At 36.2% G+C, this 23,729-nt stretch overlaps 1 protein-coding gene and 1 non-coding gene across 2 annotated transcripts; both read left to right on the forward strand.

The window, feature by feature from the left end:
• The first annotated feature begins 936 nt into the window (after positions 1-936).
• PSMD12 (proteasome 26S subunit, non-ATPase 12) lies at positions 937-23,142 on the forward strand. The gene is made up of 11 exons (XM_063080900.1): positions 937-1,141; positions 8,871-8,930; positions 9,023-9,151; positions 11,265-11,372; positions 12,635-12,739; positions 16,026-16,175; positions 16,262-16,396; positions 17,026-17,138; positions 17,685-17,859; positions 19,462-19,539; positions 20,510-23,142. Exons 1-11 carry the CDS (start codon positions 1,034-1,036, stop codon positions 20,717-20,719), a joined length of 1,371 nt encoding a protein of 456 aa, XP_062936970.1. The 5' UTR covers positions 937-1,033; the 3' UTR covers positions 20,720-23,142.
• On the forward strand, positions 2,968-3,102 carry LOC134365346 (small nucleolar RNA U109). The gene has a single exon (XR_010022050.1). It is a non-coding gene; the product is annotated as a small nucleolar RNA U109 (small nucleolar RNA).
• Positions 23,143-23,729: the final 587 nt, after the last annotated feature.

Raw genomic sequence — 23,729 nt, forward strand, 5'->3', positions numbered from 1 at the left:
TTTCGGAATATATATCATTTTGCTATTTTAAAATGTTTCTCCTTTACATTACAGCTAAGATATTGTCTTGGTTTGTTTACAGATGGGTTATATTACCCATGATTTTCATTGCAGACAGTAAAAAAAAAACAAACCAAGGTCTATTCAGGATATATGAAGGGATGTCGGCACTAATTAAATTGAGAATCACTCATAGAACACGCTCAGATTTCCCGTTTGCCTCCCAGGCTACTATTAAACCATGTGACCACACTACACACGCCTCATTCCCATTGTCAAGGATCCTAAGCTTTTTTAGGAAACCAAATGGTGTGGATGATAATAATCCGCACCATTTTCTCCAGTCCTTAGGAATTAAAAGGATCTCACATATGTGACCTCATCTGATGCTCACGAGAGTCCTGAAAAGGTAACAGATAAAATGGTTTTCTAACGATTCTCACCAGTGAAGTGGATTAAAGTAAGAACGAAAACAAACAAAAAACACTTTGCTAGTTGTATGACTGAGCCGCCGCCATCTCTCCTCTCACGAGCTGTCCGACAAGTCCCAGATGAAGCCACCAAGATTCTCAACCAAATGAAACCTTCGGACTTTCTTCTTTCGGGTTGAATTCAGCCTCTTCCCGTAGAGAGGAGAAAACCGAGAGTCAATCAAAGTCAGGAGACTTGCCCACGGCCCTGAGAAATCATATTTCAAAGCAGGTGTGTAAGAATACACGGGATGACCTTCTCTATTACACGTCTATTTTCTATCTTCTCATCACAAATTTTTGAGGAAAAGTCTCACGTCACCAAAAGCAAAACCGGACGCGAGCGCCTGGGGCGAGCGGCGAGCCCCGCCCCCTGCGCCCCACGCCCCGCCCCCAGGGCTGTCCGCGGCAGTGCCTGACTGGCGGCCAGTGCCGGGGGCCTCGAGGGGTCCTTCGCTTGGGCGCCCAACGCTCTGCCTGAGCGGGTGCGCGGGCGGCTTCCGGTGTGGGTGACGAGTGGTGGCCGAAGCTGGGGGACAGCAAGGGACGCTCAGGCAGGGACCATGGCGGACGGCGGGTCGGAGCGGGCCGATGGGCGCATCGTCAAGATGGAGGTGGACTATAGCGCCACGGTGGATCAGCGCCTGCCCGAGTGCGAGAAGCTGGCCAAGGTGAGGGGAGGCCGGCTGGCAGTTGGCGGGCGCCAGGGGCTGAGTCACGGCGCCGAGCCTGCTTAGGCCTCAGGGGCCTGCGGGCCGAGCGAGCATCCACCCATTGCTTGCCCAGCCCCGTTTGTACCTGCATGAGTGGGAGACCCCAGGTCTGCTCGGCCAGGGGGACTCCACAGCTGGACTGCGCTAGTGCACACAGCTTCCCGAACCCTGCCCAAGACAGATGGGCACTTCGTCCCCTTAGGGGTTGGGGCCCCCTTGGACTTTTTGCCTTTTCTTGGATATTGTCGAAGTGACGTTTACCTTCGTAGTTTCCCAGAGGTCATGGTCGCTTCAGCATTCAGGGAAGATCAGAGAGTTTAGTTGTGTTGCTGTCGCCGGATCAGTTTATGTCATTAAGTTGTGTATGAATCAAAATTGTTTATGAGTCATGGCGACGTGCCTGGTCTTTAGCTGGGAGAAGAGGCAGGAAAAGTGATAGTACAGTGATGATTAACACGGGACCTCGGTCCTTAAGGAGTTCGTGTGTATAACGACTTAGTGAAGTCGTGCGTGGTGGTGCGTGCCATACAAACGTAAAGTGTTATTGGAAGGCAGAGAAGGGAGCAGCTCATTCTTACTGGTGAAATAAGGGAAGGTGTCACAGAAAAGCTGACGTTTGTATTGGGCCTTGAAGAGTTAGTGAGATTGGTATCGGGGAAGAGTCATTCCTGGAGAGAATACTCCAGAAGTGAAGACAAATAGACACTAAAGTGCAGGATAACCCAATGTGGGGAGATAATAAACAATAGCCCAGCTGCTTATCTCCCATGAAATGGAAACATCTTCACGTCTCCTGCTACCTGTCTCGCAACTTTGTGTATCATTTCACAAGTAAAGAAACCAAGACTCAGAGGTTTCAGTCATGGGCTGTTGCTAAGGATTAGGCTCAGGCTTCATTAAATTCCTTGATCAATTCAGCTACAAACATGTATTACTATTTACTTGGATGCGTTCACTAAGAGCTGTATTTGTTCCTTAAGGAGCTTATTGCATAAGTACATTACAGTGTAGTAAATTCAGGGGCAGTAGGAGTGCCAAGTAATATGTCACATTTAGTTCTTAGAAGGAAACTTTTAAAATACTTTTTCTCCCCCCCACCCTCACCCCCCAAAAAAGATTTTAATGGGGCTTTATAAAAAACAAGGATGAAGAAAGATGAAGTTGATAAACCTGTATTTCTTAGATTCGGTATGCTTTCTGAGGGGGAGCCTAAAATTCATCTATGAGCTTTCTAGCTGCTAGTGTAAAGAAAAGCCATCGGTTACTCAAGATAAGAAAATTCAGTCACCTACAGTGTCAGGTAGATAACGATAGCAGATATTTATTGAGTACTTTCCACAGTGCCAGGCACTCTAAGTGCTTACATGCACTAACTCATTCGATCCTTACCTCAGCCGAATGCAATAGGTATTACTGTTGTCTTTATTTTACAGACAAGGAAACTGAGACTAGGAAAAGTTGACTCACGTTCCCCAAGGTCATACAACTAGTAAAGTGGTAGAGCCAGGTTGCAAACCCAGGCAGACAATTCTAGAGCTTGTGCTGTCACCCACCATGCTGTCCTGCCTAGTAAGCCAAGAATAATGATAACTTGACCTTTTGAGCACCTGCCCAGGGAAAGGAGGCAGCAAGTCTTCACTTCTTGTTAATCTCTGGCAATTGGGGATGAAGGCTGGGCCTTGTCAACGCTGCTAATTTGAAGGAGAAAACAGAAATATGGATTTTTATATGAAATACCGTAATATTTAGAAACTGGACAGTAATCTGTTTAAAATACTATTTGAGTGCATGTGGATATGTCTGCTCCTGATTCCTTTGGGAGTAGGAATGCATCCATAACATGCTACATTAAAAAAGAAGTTCACAGGGCTACCAACCTTACAGTAGAGGTTGAGTAGTAGTATATTTCTCCTACATAAAAGAAGGAAAAAAAAATACTATTTGAGCCAATACTATGTAGATCAAACAAAACACACGTACATACATACATACAGGGGCCAAAGTTAGCCCCTGACCCTCCACTTTGTAATTAATAGAATAATAGCGTCCCTAAGAAAGAAACAAATGATTTGCTTTAGAGAAGTACAGCTATTCCTAGAATGGAGACATGGGAGGGAAAAAAATCTTCCCTTTACCAATTGCTTCTGACAGTAGGATTAGTGTGCAAGACCTAGTCAGTGCTAGGACACTGTGGGACATATACAGATTTATTGTACAAAGCTCTTGCCCACAAATAGCTCATAGACCCTAGGTCTGCCTGGCTAGGTAGACTTCACAGCCAGCCAGAGTACTCTCGTGCTGCTTCACTATCACAGTTGTTCTAGTGATCATGTATATGATATTTACTTAGAACATTGTCATCATTCATATTCAAGACAGTTGAAAAGACTTCCAAACTCAAATGCCAGAAGCCTTTTTTGGTAAACTTAAAGGCATTTGGATTCTGATTTTTTTTTTTTTCAAGATTACTGGTAAGGGGATCTTAACGCTTGACTTGGTGTTGTCAGCACCACGCTCTCCCAAGTGAGCCACTGGCTGGCGCTATGATTTTTTTTTTTAAAGCCTGTATGCCAGCCGAAGAAAACAAGGTATATGTGGATTGTTTTGCGGGGCGGAAGAGAAGGTTGGGACATGGAGGGGTATAATTTTATTTTATTTTATTTTTTTGATATACACAGACCCACAGTTTTCAGCTTTTAGACTAGATGGTTGTCCTACAGTCCTGGTTAATTTTTTTTTTTAAAGTTATGTGTAGGTTCTCTAGCTCTTGTCGGAATCCTGCCGACTGGACCAATTGTAGCACTCAGGCTAATGTTGGCATTCTGCCAACGACCCCAATTGTAATGCTACTCAATTACGCCAGTTGTCAGGCTCTTTTACCTGCCGGTAATCTTGCCAACTGGGCCAATTGTCAAGCTAGGGCTGGATCTGGAGCTCACAGACCCCTCAAGCCCATTCACAGACTGTGTCACAAACCCTTCACATGCCAGGCTGGTCACCAGACCTCTTACACGCAGGTCTATGAGCTAGGTAACTGGCAAACAGGTCCTTAGAAGCCACAGGTTGGAAAGCATGGCTGCACATGTGGCAGCCACCCGGGGCAGTAAACTCCAGCCAAAGTGGAGGCGCTGGGCAGGTGCACTAACTCCACCCACACACAACTTGGCTTACAAAGAATGCGCTGCACCACACCCGACCAGACCTAAGGTGAGGGGGGCCTGATTAAATTATTCTATTTTCCCAACAGTATGTTTCTCTGATTTGCTTTTTATTCATTATTTTATATATTTTTCTAACCATTCTGCCGAACATAAAAAAAAGATTGACCTTGTATTTCTACATTGGGATGTATGGAACATTTTAGCATATATTCTTTTGTTTTTATTTTGAGCCCATCAATAAAACTGTGAAGAAAATTTTGTTATTTTTCACTTCTGAGAAGACTTAAGGTTCAGGCCGCTTAGGTGGTTTATCCAAGGCAGATCAAGCTCAGGTCTCCTGGCAACAGGAATGGTGTTCTTTTTCCTACATCCTACTACCTCTTTAAGGGATTGTCAATTTTGTCCTTGATTTCCTTAAGACATTTTTTATTTTTAATGTGAAAGACATTTCAAGATAAAAATTAATGTGTGTAGAGACTTACGAATGTGTCAGGTGAGAAAACTACATATATCAGAAGCCTTAAAAACACAAACTGAAGTCTAGACTTGGATAGTAAAATTGCCAAATCTAGGTCATTTGAATCTCCTATAGTTGTAACCTAGTACAATTCTATGTTTACATCCTAACACCCACCTAAGCTATAACTAATATTTATCGCTGCTGTTCTATTAAAATGTTAGCTACTGTGATGATGATATTCATTCTGTGCTCTAGGCATACCTTTATAATAAGTGTTGATTTAATCCTTACACCAGCTCTGTGGGGTTGGTGCTATTATTATGCTCACTTCACTGAATAGAAAATTGAGGGTCAGAGAGGTTTAAGTGTCTTGCCTAAGGTAATACGATAGTAGAGCTGGGATTTAGACCCAAGCAGTCTGGCTGCAGAGCTTATATTTTTAACCATTACATTCTACCACTTCTCTTATTGGTATGTGAGGACCATGCATCAGGTTGATGAGAAAATAAAAGTGATACTAGTTCTTTATGTTGGTTATCTCTTCACCTTGTATAGAGGAGTCAGAAATTAATCTAAAGAGAGCTTTTTGGGAACTGTAAAGAGAAATATTTAGTAGTTCGCAGTTCACAGAAGGTTTTCCACATGCTTTTTGATTATGGTATATTTGGCACATTGTTATTAGAGGACTACTTATATTCTTAAATTGAATATATCCTTTGGTTCTTCTTCTTAATGTCTTTTCATTTCTTTTGGTCACTTGCAACCTGTTCTCAAGGTTAATATTAAAAATAAAGAGGTGGTGAAATGTAAAACAGTTTACTGATTGTTAGCAGCTTGAGCAAAAGACCCCTTTACAAAATATGTCGTTTAAAAGAATTGGATTGGCTTTAAATTTCAGCTATTTGTGGTAGATTTTTATAGGCCTTTTCCTTACTTGTTTAGGTTGTTTAACAAATCATTGAAAGATTGGACCCATTTAGGAGTTAAAGGAGACAAACATAGAACTTACAGATACCCAACATGTATTGATGTTAAACTCATTTACCTCATTTACAAGGATTGTTTTAATGAGAAAGATGAGTCACAGAAGTCACATGTTCTAACGAGTTGGTTTTGGATAGCTCTAGCCGTTTTGTTCTTTCTGAGTTGAAAGGCAGCATCAAGGAGATGAATTTCTGGAACTGTGTGAGCAGATAGGAAAGGAAGGAGGAAGATGTTTTGCCATAGGATTGGACATGGAAGATTGGGAGAAAAAAGAGGGATGATTTGAGAATGGAATTGTGTTTAATGAAGTTGATGATAGTGTCCCTCAAGTAGCACTAAATTGTCAGCCATATAACTTGTCACATCTTACTTATTGTGACAGTGATAATCAGGAATGGTAAGCCATTAAGGTCAACGAAATAGTTCAGGAGAATGTCAGTCCATCCAATACATACTCTGTGCAAGTTGGTGCAAGGGAATCAACAACTAAGGACTCAGCTCTAAAGGAACTTACAGACCAATTAGGAGGTAGGATAGATATGTACACTAATAACTATGGTACAAGGTATAAAAAAAGGTACCATAATACCTACAGAAGCAATGTGTGCTTGGTGTGATACAGTGCACTTAGCTACAGTGGTGAACAATATAGACATGGTCCCATCTCTTACAGAGCTTACATTCTAGTGGGATTAGAAAGACAAGAAACATTAAAATAGAATATAGTTTGGGGTAATTGCAAAGCAGACAGTAGAGTAGAATGTTAAAGAAGGATGCGCTAAGAGACTGTTTTAGAGAGCATTAGTTTTTCTGAGGTGACATTTAATATATTATTCATACTGCAGACCATGGCTCTAGAGCAGTATGTGACTCCCTCACCTGTAGGGGTAGAGTTCTTTAGTATCCATGCTTCTAAATTAGAATACCATATATTGAAATGAACTATGTTCTGTTGATCATAGTCACATGACTTACAGCAACTAGGACAAGAGATGACTCAGTAAACAGTATTTTGCATTTTAACTGTTTTTGCACATCATTTTGTTACTAGATAGTAACCGTTTCTCTATAGAGATCACTTTGATCAAAACAAAAGGCACTGATATGTTTAAATAAGGGGAGCACTGCACTGTAGTAGAGGGAACTTTGGACCAGGAGGCAAGAGCCCTGGGATCTGGTTCTGCTGATTCGTTTCATGGCTGACCAACTAGTTTAAGCCATTTAGTCCTGAGTCTTTTTAATCTGTAAAATGAGGTGATTGAATTAAATAACCTCTAGCTGTCTTTCTAGTTCTAAGATTCTTTGATCTTTTATGATTTATTTGTCTTCAGCTTTGGAGAATTTATAGATTTGTTCATTGTTCGCTTCCTCTGAACATTAACCAGCATTTATTGTATACATGAATCTATTGAGCTTTCAGAACTTTGCATAGAGAACATTGTTAAAATATGTTAATAATCATATGTTTCAGATTTAATTATAAGTTCAAACAGTGGCTATAGAGTACATATTCTGAGATGCATAGAAAACTCATACTTTAAAATTTATCTTGGAAAATATGGCAGCAGTATTTTGAAAAGCCCAAACATTACTTGTACCCTTAATTCAAAAGCTGTTTAGTTTTTTTATCAGTAGGAAAGGATAGTACTCATGTACCATCTGTGAATGTCATTAAGATAGAAAAATTTTTTTTCATTTATGGTTAGAAAAACAATTTGTAAATAAAACCATCCTCATCACTTTCACTTCATTGTCAGAGTTGTGTACTTGATAGGGGCTGCTTGTTAGCTCAGTTGGTTAGGGGCAGTATTTTAACACCAAGGTCAAGGGTTCGGATCCCCATACTGGCCAGCTGCCAAGAAAAAAAAAAGGAGAGGGAGTTGTGTACGTGATAGTTATTAATATCATTATCTTCAATAAGTACAATTTTTGTGCCATAGGTTGATTTTGTTTTTATCAAAATGTGTGGTTCCTAATAGGATGACTTAGTTTAGTCCTGGTATATTATCATTTAGATTTATATTATTTGAATTTTATTATTCTCATTTGTTAATGTATGTCCCGGGGAGAATGTTTTGTTTTTTGCGTATGAGATAGAGGTGTGGAGAGATTATCAGTTGACACAAAGGGTGGGTGTATTTTGGATGGATCAGTATCTGCTTAAGAGCATGGCTTTTGATAAGTATAGCAATGTATGAGTATTTTCAAGTGGTCTTCATTTCCTGTATGTATGATTTCTAATTTATGTTGTAGTCATTGAAAAATTAAACCAGGGTTTCCTAACTTTTTACCACCAATTGTCCTTTTTATTTTTTCTTGATATTTCATGTTTTAAAATATTTGTTACTGTGAATTTAGAAAGAAATCATTTAAAAACCTGCTAGGGGGACAGGGTCAAAAGGTCAGTGATCCAACCTCCCCAGAACCTCCCCCCCAAAAAAGGTCACAGACTATATGATTCTATTTATGTAACATTCTCAAAATGACAAAAGTATAGAGATAGAGAACAAATCAGTGATTGCCAAGGTTTAGGTATGGTGTGGAGAGAGTGGTGGCTATAAATATATAGGGGTCACATGAGGGAAATCTGTGCTGATGGAACAGTTCTGTATTTTGATTGTGGTTCCTTTAATCTATAATTATTTCAAAATAAAAAGTTTTAAAAAAAATTATTTTCCCATTTTTATTCTTCACAGACACGTGTAACTATCAGTTAGAGTCTCTGTTCAGAATAAGATAAACTGGTCACTGAGTTGGTAAATTGAAATCCAAAACAAAGACTTGGTGTTTTTCTCAGGTGTTAAATCATTGTTGTTATATGTTCGGTTTCTCTTAGGAATTTTAAAATGTTAAAAATAGCTTGTGGGCCCCAAGTAGGGAACCACCTACTTCTGGAATCCACTGGAGAAGCAAGCACCATCATGAAAAGGAGAGAAGGAAAACAAAAGTAGTTATGCGGTGGTCCTTTTCCTGTAGAATAGGTCGTTGATTTTTTCTTCTCTGTGTCAGAAACATCTCATTTTAGACTAGTTGTTTGGTTTGTGTTGTTCTTTTCATTATTTGTTTTTATCTTTTGTTTTAGGAAGGAAGACTTCAAGAAGTCATTGAAACACTTCTCTCTTTGGAAAAACAGACCCGTACTGTGAGTAGATTTATAGTGGAAAAACCTCAACTGCTCATTAATTTCATTTAGCATTGTTCCATTAACTTGCCATGTGTTTTTCGTTCTTACAGGCTTCAGATATGGTATCTACGTCTCGTATCTTAGTTGCAGTAGTGAAGATGTGCTATGAGGCTAAAGAATGGGATTTACTTAATGAAAATATTATGCTTTTGTCAAAAAGGCGGAGTCAGTTAAAACAAGTGAGTTCATGATTGCTCAAAAAACAAATACATTTACATTTAAATAAGGACTTTTAGAAAGCTATTCTATGAATCAGTTTAAAATTTGTTAAATCAACATTACAGCATTCTAGAAGGTGTTTAAAAATTCCACCATATTCTCATAATGACACAAATGTTTTCTGTTTTTTCTTCTAGTCTTTATATATTTGCATATCTTTACAAAATTGTGCTGAGTGGCGATGCAGCTTTGCTGTATTTCTGAATTGCTCATCTTCATTTTTATTCTTTTAAATGGTTGTGTTATAATCCAAGTTGATAATCTAATTTACTTAATCATATCTCTTTCATTAAACACTTAATCTTTAACTTATTTTTGAGGCATTAACTTATTTAATTTATTTTGAGGCCATTTTAGACAGGTTACCTTACTCATTTTGTTTAAAGATTATATAAGTTCTTTTTCAGTGTTTTTTGTGAAGCTGGATTTTCTTTACTGTTTCCTTCTTCCTTTGCCTGAGATCAGTAATCCTCTGTAGAAGTAGATTCCATTTTTTACATTTCTGTATGTCATCTGTATGTTCCTGGGTTCTCATTTTTTGCTTTAAATAGTAAAGATAATGACATTTTGTTTTTTTCTTTTTTTTCTTTTGAGATAATGACATTTTGAAAGAGGATAGTAGTCGAACCAAAAATATATATATAGGGTTCTTGTCCAAATGCTTTGTTTTCTTAATTAGACTGCTATTAGAGTGAGCATAGTACCGACGGTCCCCAACTTAAGATGGTTTGACTTTAGGTTCTTCAGCTTTAAGATGGTTCAAAAGCAATAAGCATTCAGTAGGCGTACTTCAAGTACCCATACAACCATTCTGTTTTTCTCTTTCAGAACAATAAATTTCTCTCTCAGTTCAATAAATTGCACAAGATATTTAACACTTTTTAATAAAACAGGCTCTGGGCTAGATGATTTTACACAACTATAAGCTAATGTAAGTGTTCTGAGCGTGTTTAAGGTAGGCTAGACTAAGCTATGATGTTCAGTAGGTTAGGTGCAATGCATTCTCTACTTAATGCTGTTTTCAACTTATGATGGGGTTATGGGAACATAACCCCATCATAGGTTGAGAAGCATCTGTATGGAAGTGGATTAGTTTTTTTGCACATATCAGTTACTGTAATTGTTCTTGTTTTTTAGATGTTTACATGCATATAAAATGCATTGTTAAGAATTATCATGGGGCCGGCCCATGGCTCACTCGGGAGAGTGTGGTGCCAATAATACCAAGGCCACGGGTTTGGATTCCATATATGGATGGCTGGTTAGCTCACTGGATGAGCATGGTGCTGACAACACCAAGCCAAGGGTTGAGATCCCCTTACCGGTCATCTTTAAAAAAAAAAAAGAAGAAGAAGTCTTGGGGCAGCCTGCATTAAAATAAACAAAAATATATGTTTCATGTAGCATTAGGACAGTTTAAAACACATATCCTAAAATTTCAGATTTAATTTCATGGTGTCATAAAATTTTATAACTAGAGACTGTATGGCTCACGAAGTCCAAAACATTTACTTCATAAATATTTGCCAACCCCTGACCTAGACCATAGAATGTTAGAGCTGGAGGGAACATAGTTCAGCCCTCTGTACTACCTATGAGGAAACTGAGGGCAAGAGATGCTCTTACTTTCACTGTCACATTTTAGTGAGGTGAGTATGGGTGACTGTAGCTTTTACTCTCTGCCTGATGATCCAGATGATGGAACTGTTTTACTTTATGCCTCTGCCACTGACTCTTCTCAGTCAGAGTATCTGTTGGTCGTGGCTTCGAGCCACTGCTGAACTCTGCTTTTCTCTTTTTTTCCCCTTAACTCTGCTGCCATTTCTTCCATGCTTTTCTGCTTGGCTGCGTCCTTGCACCTGAGATTGTCCTCACCATTATTGACTTGTTTCTGGATATTCAATACTTTTTAGTTACCAGGGAGATTTTGATGATGTTTGATGTTCTTTTGTGGGCATTTCAGTATCTAGAGTTGCTTAGGAAGACCAAATTTGACCATAGCTCTTCTATCAATTAAATATATTTTTTTCCTGTGTTAGGAATTTTACTTAAGAACCGTTTTTAATATTTTAGGCTGTTGCAAAAATGGTTCAACAGTGCTGTACTTATGTCGAGGAAATCACAGATCTTCCCATCAAACTTCAATTAATTGATACTCTAAGAATGGTTACAGAAGGAAAGGTAAGTTTTCTGTTGACATAATTCACAGTGATAAATAGTCTTATCTGTATTCAGAGATACTTACATATTTAGACATTTTATAAAAGTGTGTTTGTATGTGTGTATGTTGTTTTTTTTTTTTTTTTTTTTTTTTTTTTTCCCGTGACCAGCACTCAGCCAGTGAGCGCACTGGTCATTCCTATATGGGATCCGAACCCGCGGCGGGAGAGTCGCCGCGCTCCCAGCGCAGCACTCTACCAAGTGCGCCACGGGCTCGGCCCATGTATGTTGTTTTTTTTTTAAGAAGAAGTACACAAAATGTCATCACCTTAATTCAACCAATACTATCTTTGTATATCCCCTTCTAGTATCTTTCTGTATGCAGATTAATATTTTTACATGATGAGTCTTCGTATTTCCATATTTTTCTGAGAATTGGTGATCTTATCTTATATGTGGCATTTTGAGAATGAATAAAATTCTGCAGGGCCAGGGCGTGGGGAGAAGGGCATGTGAGACAGGAGAAATTATATACCAAAGTAAGAAACACATGATATATTTAGGAAACTGTTAAGTAGTTTGGCGTTATTGGAAATTAAGTTTTTTAGGGGTGGGGTGGGGAAGGAATTACTGCAGAGCAAAGGCTGAGGGGGTAAGTAAGCATGAAAATTTGTTCCCTAGACTTTAAGGTTGTAGTTATATTTTTAATGTTTTATTTGTTGAAAATTATAAATCTACTAACATTATTTATAGCTATAAAAAAATGCTAGCAACTTTAATACTAAGCAAGGTCAGATTTTTTGTGTGTGTGTGTGTGGTGACTGACCAGTACTACCAAGGTCCAAACCCTTGATCCTGGTGTTATAAAACAGCTTTGTATTTAAAGATAAATCAGAATTAGAGTATTGGTTGAATTGTAGGTATTGGGCTCTTTGTAAAGTGTGTTTTTTTGCAAATAATTCTTTTAAAGGCACTTTCTGTTTTCTGTGCCAGCTATGTAGCATGTGGTCTTGTTATTTGTTAAACACAACAATTTCATATTTAGGTTCTGAAAACAGATCTGCAAAATATGGATAATGTTTTATAGAGACATTTTCTTTAAAATTGTGGCTGTATTTGTGAAATGTAAAATGTCTCACAACTCTATTTGTACATGGAGGATAAAGTGTACCATAGCTGCAAGATGAATACTCAGCCTAGTCTGAAGAATAGTTCAGTCCTACCTATTAAATTTTAATACATTTCTACAGGAATTTTGATAATGTTATTTCTCTTATTTATAGATTTATGTAGAAATTGAGCGTGCTCGACTGACTAAAACATTAGCAACTATAAAAGAACAAAATGGTGATGTGAAAGAGGCAGCCTCCATTTTACAAGAGTTACAGGTAAGGTGCTACATTTTGGAGTTTGTAAAACTTTCTGTTTAGTCAGCAATATTTTCTTGTGGAAATAACTTATTTTGGCATCTTATCACTTTTTTTCTAAGCCACCAAGAGTAAGAGCAAGTGCAGTATAGTGTTAGGTTATTTAGGCAGCTGTTGCATAATCACAGTCCAGCTAAATTTAACTGTTAAAAAACTTTTGAACAAAAGTTAAGATCAACAAATTTGTCTTGATTTTTTTGCTATTACTTGAACATTTTAATTCTCTTTAGAATTTAAATAAAATAGGTATTTCATGTACTATTATGTCTTAGGAATTTGCTGTTAATTATTGACTGCATTCTTAATGGATATTTGATTGGTAGAAAATTTCTAGTCTCAAGTGGTTCAACAAAGAAAAATTTCATCATTCGTCATGTTTCAGGACAGTCTTTAACAGAGGCCTTAGAATGAGACAGAAAAGAGCTAAGATACCTGAAAAAAAGCCAAGGACTGTCTCACCTGTAAAATAATACATAAACTATGCTCAAAATTTCCTAAATAACATCAGTGAATTCAGACTCTGTCCCTGGGACCCATCAGAGGCTCCCCATTAAGTTAAATTTATTATTTTAACTTTTCAATCATGTACCTTATTCATTCTTGCTAAAGAAAGGAGGGAAGTTAGCATTACTAAGAGGGTCTTACTTGCCATACATTGTTTTTGTTCTTTTTTTTTTTAACATGTTCTGTCTTCTTTATATAATTTATTGCATTTAATGTTCACACACAACACTATTTTTATCCCCAGTTTTCAGCCAAGGAAACTGAGACTCAAAGGGATTGAGTAACTTGCCTATGATTGTTGTCAAGAAGTAGTAGAGTTTGGATTCATACTGGTTCTTTTTGGCTTCAAACCCTATTTTTTTTTTAATTGTTAATAGACTTTATTTTTTACAGCAGTTTTAGGTTCACAGCAAAATTGAGCAAGAAAGTACAGAGTTCACACACACACACACACACACACACAGCAAAATTGAGCAAGAAAGTACAGAGAGTTCACACACACACACACACACACACACACACACACACACACACCCTCCCCTCCCTTCTGTGAACACCCCCTTCGAAAGTGGTACCTTTTACAATCAATGTCCATATTTTACATTCTAGTTCAGTTTTGGTGTTTTACATTCTGTGGGTTTTGACAAATGTATAAGGCCATGTATTATCTACCGTTAAAGTATCATACAGAATAGTTTTCATTGCCCTACAAGACCTCTGTGTTCCATCTATTAATTCCTCCTTCCCCTTAACCCTTGGCAACCACTGATCTTTTTACTGGTTACATAGTTTTGCCTTCAGATTCTATTTTTCAACCAGATGGATTATGTGCTTAATGATTCAAAATCCCCTGTAAAATAATCTCCCCCCCCCCCGCACACACACAAAAAATCTCAATTATGTAAAGCTTCTAGGTTTAACTACCAGTTTATAGGATAGATACACCAGGCACACAGGAGCCTATTAAATGACACCACAGGGGTCCAGTCTGCAAAAGTTACACTCTAAGAAACTATAGGATGTTTGACTTGATTTCTTCAACAAATAAATGGCAAGGAAAAAGAGACATAAGAAACATATCTACCAATTGCAAAGTATGGACTCTAACTTTTAACTAGATTTAAAAATAGGCTATATCAGGGACTGACTAGATATTTGATGATATAAGGAATTTTCAGGTAGGATCTTCCCCCCCCTCCCAAACTTTACCTTTTAGGGATACATACAGAAACATCTTCATGTAACAAGTTGTGTGAGATTTGCTTCAAAGTAACTGACACATGGAGAATGGGTAAAGATGTATAAATGAAACATTGATGGCTCATTGTATTTGTTTGTAATTTTTTTTTTTTTTAAATCCTTATAAAAGATGACCAGTAAGGGGATCTTAACTCTTGACTTGGTGTTGTCAGCACCACACTCTCCCCAGTGAGCCATGAGCCAGCCCTGTTTGTAATTTTTTCTTAATAAAAATACAAAGAAGATGGTGAAATAAAAACATTTTCAGACAAAATAATAATAATGATAATAGTCTTCATTCTACTTTGTAAATGTGTTGTCCTAGGTTTTATAAATTCATTTACAATATACATATACCAAATGTTATATTAGAAATGTTTTTCATAGTGTTTGATGTAATTTCTTCTCTACATTTTTGTGTATATCTGATGTAACTATGTATTCTACGTCCATTAGGAGTCATACAGCTTTATTACCTGAATTGTAAAAGACCAGTGCCTCTCTTTCATATAATGGTTTCGCCTATTATATAAATCGAAAGCCTGTGAATGGCATCTATTTTTATATTTAAAATTGTAATTTCCTTATTAGCCATTAGGAAAATGCAAACTAAAACCACAAGAAGATTCTGCTACATACCTATTCCAACGGCTAAAATTTAAAACACAGTACCAAGTGCTGTTGGGGATGCAAAGCAACTGGAACTCTCTTACATTGCTGGTGGAAAGGCAAAATGGTGTAGCCACTCAGGAACACACTTTGGCAGTTTCTTATAAAGTTGAACATATACTTACCGTGTGACCCAGCAATCCTACTCCTGAGTGTTTACGTATGAGAAATGAAAACTTACGTTCACACAAAATCTGTCCACTTATGTTCAGAGAAGCTTTATTTGAACATAACTGGACAGATAGCCAAAAGGTGGAATCGGCCAAGATGATCTTCCTACAGGTGAACGGATAAACTAGGGTGTATCCATACAATGAAATACTACTAAGCAATAAAAAGGAATGAACTATGGATATACACACCTTGAATGAATCTTACAGTTCATGGCATTAGGCAGAGTGAGTAAAGACAAAAGATCAGATACTGTAATAGACATTCTTGAAAAGATATATCTGTAGAGATGGAGCAGATTATTGATTGTCAGGGCTTATGAGTGAGGGAAGGTGTGACTTAACTGTAAAAGGATAGGATGAGGGAGTTTGGGGGAGTAATAGAACTGTTCTGTATCTTCATTGTCGTGGTTACATGAATCAATACATGTGTTAGAATACATAAAACTTTATGTTAAAAAGAAAAAAAACCATTTTACTGTATAATAATTTTTTAAATTATAATTTCCTGGAGGCCACTAGCTCTTCATATAATTGCCAGCATTCTCCCTAAATGCATGAAGGTTTTTATTATTTGACATGTATGAATATTTTAATATCTATTTAATTTTGTTTTAATTGATAAAAACTAAATATTATAAACTTATCTGGGGACTGACTGTTAGGTGGAAACCTATGGGTCAATGGAAAAGAAAGAGCGAGTGGAGTTTATTTTGGAGCAAATGAGGCTCTGCCTAGCTGTAAAGGATTACATTCGGACACAAATCATCAGCAAGAAAATTAACACCAAATTCTTCCAGGAAGAAAATACAGAGGTGAGCATGTTTCTTACTACATGTTTCCTTTTAAAGTGTTTGAATAAAACCTATAAACTTCAATTTATTTTGTCAACTTTTTTCAGAAATTAAAATTGAAATACTATAATTTAATGATTCAGCTGGATCAACATGAGGGATCCTATTTGTCTATTTGTAAGCACTACAGAGCAATATATGATACTCCCTGTATACAGGCAGAAAGTGACAAGTGGCAACAGGTAAGGATATATTATCATCGACATGGATACTTACGAGGAAGAAAAATTTGCATTTTTTATTTTCAAATTATTTTAACTGCAGTAGTTATACACAGTCGTATGGTGCTGCTTTTTATTCAGTGTGTTGCTATTCCACATATCTTTACTGATTGAGACTAATTGGGGCAATAGTGTAAATTATGTGTCACTTTTGAGGAAATGTAGGCTTACCATTTAAAATATGTACAGTCGGTCACCTGCTAACGAAGTTTACAGATAAAGACCCAGCATTACTTTGGAAAGTTATTTTACAAAGCTATTTTAAGGAGCTTAAATGTATATTTCCCATATATGCTGCTAACTGTTATAAGTACTTTTTCTTTATATGTTTGTCAAAAAGGAATGTCAAAAAAGACTCAGCTGAGATAATTCAGATTAGCAAAGATTTACTGTGATAGTCTAATGAAGACTAAATGTTACAGAAATACACTATGAAAAGGTCAGCCCAGTAAGATTTTTCCCCCAAAGACTTTAAGCCCAAAATGAAAATGAACATATACAATCATTCCCTGATTTTTTTAGTTCTTTCCAAAGTTCCCTTTATGTTTCTAGTCTTGCATATAACCTGTTGTATTGTCCAACTTTTTTAGGCTCTGAAAAGTGTTGTTCTCTATGTTATCCTGGCTCCTTTTGACAATGAACAGTCAGATTTGGTTCACCGAATAAGTGGTGACAAGAAGTTAGAAGAAATTCCCAAATATAAGTAAGTACTTTTGTAATTAGTATAATCTCAGTAGACACACCATTTTGAAAGAAAATTGGCTAACCTAAGTGTATACTTCTTAATTAGTTGCTGATAGATTATATTAGAAAATAAAACTAGAGATAATAAAGTGGTGAAATTTTTTTTGCATTTCATTAGAAATTAATGTAAAGAGATAACACACTTTATTCTAAACTACTTATCAAGTAGAAGTTTTATATCAAGTGCACTTTAGCACCTTTTGGTTAATTAACAATTTGATAAAGTTTTATTATTTATCTGTTTCATTAGTATGTTTGCAATCAGTTATTTCAGAGATTGACAAATACAGGAGAGAGCAGAATGTTAAGTAGGGGAATTCTCTGTTCAGAATTACTGTGGGAAAAAATGGTAGTAAAGTTGGTAAAGTAAATAATCGAATTGTGTTTTGTTCTACCAAATAAAAATTTATAAAAGCAGTCTGTTGATTTTTTTCAAATTTGCCATTATGTAGGATGATACTTAGTTTTTACAGATTTGTAATATTAAGTATTTTACAATTTACAGGGATCTTTTAAAGCTTTTCACCACAATGGAGTTGATGCGTTGGTCAACACTTGTTGAGGACTATGGAATGGAATTAAGAAAAGGTTCCCTTGAGAGTCCTGCAACTGATGTTTTTGGTTCTACAGAGGAAGGTGAAAAAAGGTGGAAAGACTTGAAGAACAGAGTTGTTGAACATGTAAGAATCTGGCATGATAGAGATGACAATTTTTATTTTAACTTTTAACTAATGAGTTTACTATTTAGAATTATCTTAGAATTAAACTTTGGCAAATTTGAGCATAAACTGTTTTATTTTTCAGGTTTGATAACCAAATGTTTCTTTCGGATGTTTTGTCTTTAATTCTTCACTTTAGGATTTTCTTTCACCTATGCCCAATATAGTAGTGATGTAAATTTGTTGTTGTTCGAATGTTTATTTATTTATCCTTATTTTTTTTTTTGAGCAACTGGCCAGTCTTCTATGTGCCAGACACTGTACAAAGTACTGGGACACATGGGAGAATAAGACATGGTCTTTACTTTCAAGACACTTAAAAATCATAGGGAAAGATGTGTTTATGGATAAAAAGTGTTAGAGATATCAGGTACAAGTGTTTGGAGAGTAGAGTGGGGCATAAGGAGAGAGTTGATTGGTTCTACCTGGAGGAAAGGTCAGGCTAGATACATAGGAATTGCCAAGTGAGGTGATATTTGTGACAGCAGTGTGTGGTGGTTATCAGGCAGATGGGAGGGCAGTGATTTAGGCAGGTGGGATAGTCTGAGCAAGGGCATGGAGGCATTAACCATCAGAGGAATTTGGAGAACTCCAAGAAAAGTTGGAGATGTAAAAAAGAGTCTGAATCATAACCATAATTTTGTATACCCCGATAGTGAAAACTTTAAACTGAGAGGATAACGTCCAGGCTTGTATTTTATAAAGTGCCTCTGAGATAAGTGTGGAGAATGGATTTGGAGACAAGACTGGAGATGAGACTAGTTAAGTCAGGGGCTATATGGACTTGAGTTAAGGTAGTAGCCAAGGGATTGGAGAAGAATGTTCAGAATGGAATTGTCCTAAGGGAGGAAGTTGATAGAATGTGGTCACTGATTAGATTTAAAGAATGAAGGAAAACGTGGAATGTAGAGTGCTTCTTATGCTTTCTGAGAGGTTGGTGTTGTCATTGACCCTGATGGGGACAGAAGGAGGTGTGCCTTCTGCAGAAATAAGTTCATTTTTCTCCCCACTGATCCCATTTTTCTTTTGAGTTGAGTGGTATTTTGTTAATAACATTAGCTTTTAGAATTATAAAGAGGAATCTCTGTGTTTAACCTCAGTACCATTTCCAGTGAAATTTAGGAAACTTAATTTCAAGTTACCTTTAAGTAGTTGTAATGATGGTAAAATGACAAATGTTTTGAGATGATCTCTGATCAATTTTTGAATTTTAGCCTTTAAAACATTCGTATTATAATTGGAAAAGCTTCACTTGAGATTCTTGCATTTGGCAAAAATATTTTAGTATGGTTATAGTTTTTAACCACTAATTTAGTTAAGACAAGCATATATTTAAAGAGTTGTGTAAAGTACTCATAATAATTCACAAATAACTGCATAAACTAAAATGTCTAAGTATTTCATTTTGTTATTGAAATTTAGAACCAGCTTCATTCCAGTGGTAGCTATAGAAAAGTAAAAGCTTTGAGTCGGACTTTCAGTCTTAAGTAAACTTATTTGGATATGAAAATAAATGAACTTTTAGCCTTGCTGACAGCTGTATGTGCCCTCTTCTCTCCCCAGAATATTAGAATAATGGCTAAGTATTATACTCGGATAACAATGAAAAGGATGGCACAACTTCTGGATCTATCTGTTGATGTAAGTAGTAAACATCAGTGTTTCTTATTTGTAGCCATTCATTTTTAATATCAATCAGCTTGTAAAAATTGAGTGAGAAAATGTTTTATTATTTAATTTTAAGTGATAGAAAGTTTCCCAGGCTATCTTGAATACCAAAAAATAGCCTGAATATCAAGTTTGTAGTTACATTAGTTTTATTTATGCTAGTTAAAATCTTCACTTAAATATGTTAGTTTTACATTGATTAATTTGAAGTCCTAAGTTTCCACAAAAATGAAATGCATAAGTAAAATAAGTGTGGAAGACTTGACTACCTTTCACCTGAAAAGGTCCTAGGACTTGTTAGAGGAGTATTCCAGTCTGTGTTTCATGTTGACAAAATGTACAGCACAGAAAGAGATTAACTCAAGTGTGTAATAATGGCCTGAAAAGTCGTTTCTGTAACTAGAAGAGTTGTGACAGTTTAGCTGGAAAAGAAAAATTATGAAATGTTGGAGTTGAAAGGCTTGATCTTTGGTTAGCTGGTAGGCTCCTCTCGTTTATAGATTTAGCGTAACAGAGTCCTTGGAAGTCAAGTGCCTTGTCCTTGGCTACGTAGTTGCCAAGTGGCAGAGCATGTATTCTAACACAGCAGTTCTGGAAACAGTTTAACTATACCATACTGCCTTTTAAGGGAAACGTTGTAAAAAATGGAGTAGACCACTTGTGGCTGGCACAGGCTCTTATTGACAGTACCAGCGTATATTCAGTTTGCAGAGAGGCAGATTCAAACTCAGCACTGATGCTGAGTCAACTCAGATACTATTCATTCCCTAGACTGTCAGTAACATAAGGACATTATTATGGAAAGTCAGCAGTCACTAACTGTTAATAGTGAATCCTACCCTGCATAATTTTGGATGAAGAGTTTAGAAAACGTTTTCCATAAGTTTTGTTTTATTGTCTGTAATTATCCTGTCTTAATCCAATTTGTCTTTCTCTCTTGCAGGAGTCAGAGGCTTTTCTCTCAAATCTAGTGGTTAACAAGACCATCTTTGCTAAAGTAGACAGGTTGGCAGGAATTATCAACTTCCAAAGACCCAAGGATCCAAATAATTTATTAAATGACTGGTCTCAGAAACTGAATTCATTGATGTCTCTGGTTAACAAAACTACGCATCTCATAGCCAAAGAGGAGATGATACATAATCTACAATAAGGGTCATATTGCCTTTAGAAGAGTTAAAATTGGAAGTCATTTTTTCAAAAAAAGACTGTTATTATGGTGTGTATGTTGAGTTTTTTTTTTTTCCTATTCTCAGCTCCCTTGTCTATTTTAAAATAGCGAATATGTTTGAGGTTCCTTTTGACCTTTCAGTTCCCTGATTACATTGTTAACTTTGCATTTGCAATTGGTGCAAAAATTTAGTACATTTTATTGTCCGAGTACACAGAAAATTGTCATAACTTTCCCAAATGTTTTTCTCTCATTGAAACCTTTTTAGCTGTTATTTGTTTTCATTCAACTAACAACCATATTATAATAATAAAAACAGTATATGCACGTTTACTTTCTATAGTTCCCTGTATTTCTAAACAATTCATGGGGTAGTGATTTGACAAATTTTTTTTAAATAAAATAAATTCTGTTTAAAGCTATCACTTAGTAGAATAAAAAAGCAACATAGAACATACAGGAATGTTTGGGATAGAGTTGTGATTTGTGGAGAATTTGTATTTTGGTATTGTGGCAGAAAGTCTCCAGACTGAGTGTGTATGGAGTGATCTGGTGGGCTATATAGACTTATTTTTTCTTTTTCTTTCTTTTTTTTTTTGAGTCAAACTGGTTTCAGTCACAGTAGCTTGATTACTTTTACCCAGCTTCCCCAGACTTCACCAGTTAACAAAATCAAATGTCATTGTGTTGACACAAGCTGTTGGGCATTAAGTCCTCTTTATAGGGGTAGTGACTTGGCAGGGGGGTCTGTTTCTCTCCACCCACCCCCCCGCTCTCCTTGGTATGGGTTTAAATTAATACACAAAGCTGTTTTTATAAAGCTTCTTTCTGGCTTTAACTTATAGGTCTAATTACATCGTTAATGTTCCAAATTCATTCTCTCTTCATAGGAACTAAAGTTGCATTATATGAACACTGGGTAACCTAATTTTTAAAAATGCTTAATGACAAAAAGTCTTAAGGCCACCCTCATGGTAAGTTTGGTATAGTATTAAAATTTTTTCACAGAATTAAAGTAGTTTTATTGTCAAAAGAAACATCAGAGATCAATTAATTCCAGCAAATTGTGGAATTTTTTTAAAAATTTGATTTATTTCAGAAAAAACAAAAATGAAATAGTGTTAGAAGGTTATTTAAAATGATGTTTAAATGAAGAAAGTGTGAGGTCCACATTTTTAAAAATCGAAGTAAAAAACTAAGCATTCTAGAAACAGCATTTCTCATAATTAATTTTCCATTTAATGGAAATGTTCATTAAAATTTTCATTCAAAGGAAAATTGTCACTAAATTTTACTATTCCGTGATCCCAGGCCAGGGGACAATTGTGGGACCCCTAATATGCTCTGTATTGTGAATAATGACATACTATTAAAGTAATCTAATTTATTCTTTGGGAATTTAATGCACTGGTCACATTAATAACATCAACATCTGCTATCACTTATCTTTAAAAAACCAAAAATATGGCAAGTTCAGAAACAGACATTCACACTAACAGAATATGGTTTTAATTTTCTCTTGAATAAGAAAGATAGAAAATAAAATCATTTTGCATTGTTTGTAAATAAAGTTGGAGCTAATTTGAATCTAGCTTCTCATTAATTTCATCTTTCCAGGAACTCATCATCTTTGGTCTTGCCAACTTGGGACTGTTTGGATGAATGTGTTATTACTGTATAAATCTCAAATGTTCCTCCAGTCTGGTCTTTATTTAACATGCTCACTCTCAAACTAGGCTCTGTGTGTTATGATCTGGCGACATTTGTGACTGTGTCCCAGTGACCATATCTCACTTGATTTGATTAGCTGCTCATCAATTTTTTGCTTTTTCCTGTCAAACATTAACCAAGGAAACATGAGTTATTTAGCAATTTCTTTTCTTAGTGTTACAAAAAAATCCATTATCATAAGATAATAAAATATTTGAGAACCTAAATTAATACTGTTTTACTTTTCAGACCTAAAGTTGGTATTCATGAAAAGGATAGGATTACTTTGTTTTAAGTATAAAGAAGATGATACTTGATTCATTATCATTTTCATTAGTGTACTTAACCAGCAAGAGAGGTGATGAGCCATTGTTTTTTTTTGAAACACCATTTATTTTCATGTAATTTATGTTTTTATTTTAGAGTTCAATAGCTGTGGGCCGAGCCCGTGGCGCACTTGGTAGAGTTCAATAGCTGTTTCTGTAATTGTACTCAATTTCCATATGCTTATTATTAAATTATTGAAAAAGTCATTTTTAAAATTCATACAGTTCATTCTATCTTTCATAAGTGTTAAATGTATGGTAAAAATGCATATTTTAAATTGTTTTCAGCTCCTGGATATAGCAGCAATAAAAACACTAATTTGTGGGTATTTAAGAAAACCTGGAGAATAAATTCAAACTTTAAAAGGTCACTTCTCTTCAGTTCTCTTACTGTTTAAATTTTTTAAAGAGCCATAGATAAGTTTCATTTTTCTTCCCCAAATCATCTGTCTTTCTAAACCTGTTCTGCTTTTGGTTTTATTTTTTTAATTAGACTTTTTTATTGAAACATAACTTATTATACATGTTTTGGGGGGTTCAGTGTTGACATTTTTTAAAGAGCAATTTTAGGTTTACAGCAAAATTGAGTGGAAGGTACAGGGATTTCTCATATACCCTTTGAGCCCCTCCCACCTCCCCCCCACACACATGCACAATCCGCCCTCATTACCAACATCCCCCACTAGAGTGATGCATTTGTTACCATCCAACCTCCATTGATAAATAATTATCACCCAAAGTCCATAGTTTTCATTAGGGTTCATTCTTGGTGTTGCATGTTCTGTGGGTTCAGACAAATGTATAATGAGATGTATCTACCATTGTAGTGTCATAACAGTATTTTTCAGCCTCCCAAATCCTCTGTGCTGTACCTGTTCATATCTCACCCCCGCTAACACTTAGCAACCATTGATCTTTTTTCTTTGGTATCCATAGTTTTGCCTTTTCCAGAATGT

The sequence above is a fragment of the Cynocephalus volans genome, chromosome 16 (assembly GCF_027409185.1).
Source record: "Cynocephalus volans isolate mCynVol1 chromosome 16, mCynVol1.pri, whole genome shotgun sequence".
NCBI classification, from domain to species: Eukaryota; Metazoa; Chordata; class Mammalia; order Dermoptera; family Cynocephalidae; genus Cynocephalus; species Cynocephalus volans.

Excerpts from the sequence above, each read along its gene's own strand:
- PSMD12 (XM_063080900.1), top strand. The coding sequence starts at position 1,034 with ATGGCGGACGGCGGGTCGGAGCGGGCCGATGGGCGCATCGTCAAGATG. Across the intron at positions 16,176-16,261 it reads TCCAGGAAGAAAATACAGAG|AAATTAAAATTGAAATACTA; the intron begins GTGAGCATGTTT and ends AACTTTTTTCAG. Across the intron at positions 17,860-19,461 it reads AGAACAGAGTTGTTGAACAT|AATATTAGAATAATGGCTAA; the intron begins GTAAGAATCTGG and ends TTCTCTCCCCAG.